The 3993-nt window shown below is 35.4% G+C and overlaps 1 protein-coding gene across 2 annotated transcripts; it reads left to right on the forward strand.

Annotated features, from left to right (window-relative positions):
- Positions 1 to 315: 315 nt before the first annotated feature.
- Positions 316 to 3961, forward strand: LOC112462341 (optineurin-like). 2 transcript variants are annotated; one of them, XM_025028064.1, is made up of 8 exons: positions 316 to 540; positions 783 to 999; positions 1214 to 1519; positions 1596 to 1886; positions 1972 to 2328; positions 2415 to 3209; positions 3331 to 3537; positions 3617 to 3961. In XM_025028064.1, the coding sequence occupies exons 3-8, from the start codon at positions 1280 to 1282 to the stop codon at positions 3719 to 3721; spliced, it is 1995 nt and encodes a 664-aa protein (XP_024883832.1). In that variant the 5' UTR covers positions 316 to 540; positions 783 to 999; positions 1214 to 1279; the 3' UTR covers positions 3722 to 3961. The 2 variants fall into 2 exon arrangements, with proteins under 2 accessions (XP_024883832.1, XP_024883831.1); XM_025028063.1 differs by lacking the exon at positions 783 to 999.
- Positions 3962 to 3993: the final 32 nt, after the last annotated feature.

Raw genomic sequence — 3993 nt, forward strand, 5'->3', positions numbered from 1 at the left:
GGAGAATGATAGCTGAGTTACTCACGCAGGTAACAGTGCTCCGAGCGTTGACGGAAGCAAGTGGCAAGTCCGCTCATTGTCAAAAACAATGCCGAAAGTGTTTTCACGCCGATTTTCGAGACACGCAGTTTTCAAATATAACGGTCGCGCCGCTAGTACGGACTGCGCAGGTGCCTACACTGCTACGTCACCGTATCGATCCGTCGCGCCGCGGCGGCGCGGAGCGGCGGAACGTGATTGGCCAGATCCGGGGGCTCGACTCACGAACCTTTCACCCGACTGTGCGGCGCTCTGTCTGCGCATTATCTGCATTTTATGTACACTTTCTACACTTGAAGTGGATATTATTGTGTATATATTTGGATTATACCCAAAAGATGCCCAAAAGAGAACTAGAAGTGGAGATTAGTTAGTGGAGGAGATTGGAGAAGATTCGAGACATGGTGGAAGATACGAGGGTGAAAAATCAAGAACGCCAAATATACTCACTTCCTGTTTCGTGGTGATGCACACGCGACTGCAGATACTTTGGTCATAACGGTGAGTCTAAATTTAACACTTTCGCATTATTAAATCATTTCTCTACGCTCTTAATTAATTCGGACTAATCGGTATTTATTTTACGTTAATAAAACGTTGCGTACAGCATTATTTTTCTTATTCTTTTCTTTCTCCGTTTTAATTTTCTTTTTTGCCCCGACTTGCGTGAACAAAATTGACAAAAATAGCATTTCACAAAATTTCATGTCTCTGGATACAGCCTAAATGAATTGTGTCCTTAGGTTGTTTACAGCAATCTAAGAATACGCCTCTGACGTAGCAATGAACAAATGCAATCTAATTGGAACGTAGAGATTAACGATTGACTGCGCCTTTGATACGAATTTGTTGATAGAGTGATTATTCGTCACATTGTAAAAGCTTTTGTTGTCTAACCTCAATAAAAAAAATCTTATGTAAGTTTTAGAGAGATTATCAAACGTGATCCGACTCCGATAGGTATGATTTTACTTGTACACAATTGTTGTAAGTCTAAAATGTAAATTATATACTTCACCATGTCTCAAATCAGTGTATATTGAAAAAATAGATATCGGAATATTCCGAGTCATTTGTTACATTGTTAAAAGCGTACAGGTTTATCTTACAGCGCCACTCACTATTTTATTATTAATAATACATTACTATAGGAAAATAATAATTGATTTTTCAGCCTAGACGTTTCATCGTTGATTTTTAATTGCTGTGCAAGATTGACCAAACAATCTTAATCAAGAACATGGATCCAGTTCAGCCTAAAAACCCTAAAGCAGAAGGAATTACTGAGGGAAGTAAGGAACCATTGTTCAAGTTGGATGAGCCTGTTACTACTGCTTTAAATATAAGTACATTGACTAACGTCAATGCCAACGAGGAAGCAGATAGCCTTTCTTTCATAGTGCTTGGTAAAGATTCGGTAGAGGCTCAGGCTTCCTTATTAGCTTCCTATGTTGATATCCAACAGAAGAGCATGTCAATTGTACGTACATCACACAATTCTGTTTTATCTTATGATTACATAAAATGGTAAATAGTAAAAATATTTTTCCCTGCAGGACTATAAGTCAATGGTGTCGTCGCTGAGCATAACTGAGATGCAACGCAGATTGACGGAAATGTTGCAAGAAAATGTGAAATTGAAGGAAACCTTGAGGCAGAACAACGACTCTATGAAACAGCAGTTTAATACCTTGGCAATGTGGCAAGAGGAGGTGACCAAGGTTCATCAAAATCATAAGCAAAAGTTTGCGGAAACTAAAGAACTTATAAATCATCTCAAAAAGGAAAATGCAGAACTGAAAACTAAACTCTGGCTCTCACAACACACTGAAGATATAGGATATAAGGTATATAGATAGAAATGTATTACGTTAAATATATATGTAAATACATGTTATACATAATTTCATTGTCCATTTCACTTTTTTCCAGGCGATTAGTGCCATTTCTGAATCTGACACTATTGTTAGTAATGCTTTCACCAGTGAAACAGAACTTGAACAGAACGTGCCCAAATTTACAAGCGCAATATCAAAGATAGCTGTTGAGAAATGTAAAGAATACATAACGTCTGTAATATCCGAAAAGTTTGCTGATAAAGACCAACAAAAACAACAATTAAAAGTAGAAAAAGAATTAGAGTTGGCAATGAAATCGTTAAGTTCCAGTGACAGCCACAGTTATGTGAAACCTGAAATTCCAAAATGTTCAGAGGCGTGTTCTGCAAAGGATCAGGAAATTGCTTGCTTGAAAAAATCCATTGATATACTTGAACAAAAGTTACAATGTGTATGTTTCTTTAAAAAGTTGTTTGCTAAAATATTTCAGGTAACTAAATTGAGGAATGAAATTGAATTGTCTTTTGAATTTTGCAGATCTTTACTCCTGTTGAACTGAAAGATTTATCGGAAACATCGTCCAATTTAAACCGTCAGAAATTCGTACAAAATGTGAAGCAATATAACGACATGCTACAAGAATTAACCGAATGTTTTATAACACAAATAGAACACTTTGGTAGCATAGAAAAAGTTTTAAAGGAAGTTACAGATATTCTAAGACTTGACGGCGATAACTCTAAGATGCAGTATGAAGAAAAATTATGTCAGTTTTGCAAACAATTAGCTGACGAGCAAGTAAAACTTATTACTGATCGACAAACTTTAATTAAATCAAAGAATCAATTCCAAAAGATATTCTCTGATTATAATTCAATTCTATACGAATTGGAAATAACGATCGACGAAAATACGAAGTTAAACGTTTTAAAGGCCAACAGCGCCCACGAGAATTCACAAACGTTAGAACAGATTAAACGCGACCAGCAATCACTGGAAAAAGAGAAAATAATTTTCGATCAAGAGAAGGACAATTTAGAGAAAGAAAAAAGATCCCTTGAAAGCCAGAAAAAGAGCTTGGACATAGACCAAGTATCTTTGCGTGATGAGAGAAAACTTTTCGAGCAAGAAAAAATCACTTTAAATGAAGAAAAAGTGTCACTTGATCACCAAAGTCAACTATACGAAAATTCCGAAAGAGATCTGCAAAACGAGAAAAAAGTATTGCAAGTTCGTTATGACCAACTGTTGAGCGAGACAAATAATTTGCGACAGCTGATCGAAGAGAAAAGTACAGAACTTCAAAATACGATGGAGCAGGTTGCACAAGGCGTAAGTGAATTTTTTCTTAAGTTGAACTAATACAGTTTACGTAACGTCTTAATTTAAGATACATGTATAAGACTTAAACATCACGTCTTAAATTTCATTATTTTCATGATACTATTTATAGGCGGAAGAGATAACTTTATTAAGATCGCAATTATCGCTCTATGAAGAAGACTTTCAACAGGAGAAGAAGCTTGCAGAAGCATTATTAGAAGACAAGAATAAATTGAACACAGAATTGCTAAGGCAAATAGAGTTTAACAAACAGTTACAGGAATCTGCTGGCATTACCGATTCCAGTGGTCAACCAAGACAAACGTCTGAACATCCAGTAAGTTTAAATTCATTATGCCATGACGTTTTTATCTAAAAATAAAAATGACCGTTTCTTGCTTTTTATTTACCACTAGAGCGGTGACAAATACAACGGGCGCGCAAGAGGTCGCAACGCCACTGTGCGAGAGAAGCAGCCGAATTATCGAAATTTAATTTTTCGCTTATTCCCAATGAAATAATGAATAATTACGTATTTATTTAAATATTCAAATTCCTTTCTAAATTGATATACGCGTAAATAAGTTCTATTTTTATCGTATTGCTTCTCTGTAGTTCTGTAATCGTATGTAGTATCGCATAGTTGGCATTGCTAAGTTAGCTACTTTAATCCTAGACTTTTCTCTTTTGTTTTCTTCTCCTTATTCTCTCTGCTCTTTCAAGGATACAACTAAGCTTTTTATTGAATTAGTAAATCATATATATATATATATATATATATATATATATATAT

The sequence above is a fragment of the Temnothorax curvispinosus genome, unplaced genomic scaffold, assembly GCF_003070985.1.
Source record: "Temnothorax curvispinosus isolate PA1 unplaced genomic scaffold, ASM307098v1 QBEX01012266.1, whole genome shotgun sequence".
Taxonomy (NCBI): domain Eukaryota; kingdom Metazoa; phylum Arthropoda; class Insecta; order Hymenoptera; family Formicidae; genus Temnothorax; species Temnothorax curvispinosus.

Excerpts from the sequence above, each read along its gene's own strand:
- LOC112462341 (XM_025028064.1), top strand. The coding sequence starts at position 1,280 with ATGGATCCAGTTCAGCCTAAAAACCCTAAAGCAGAAGGAATTACTGAG. Across the intron at positions 1,520-1,595 it reads AACAGAAGAGCATGTCAATT|GACTATAAGTCAATGGTGTC; the intron begins GTACGTACATCA and ends TTTTCCCTGCAG. Across the intron at positions 3,538-3,616 it reads GACAAACGTCTGAACATCCA|AGCGGTGACAAATACAACGG; the intron begins GTAAGTTTAAAT and ends ATTTACCACTAG.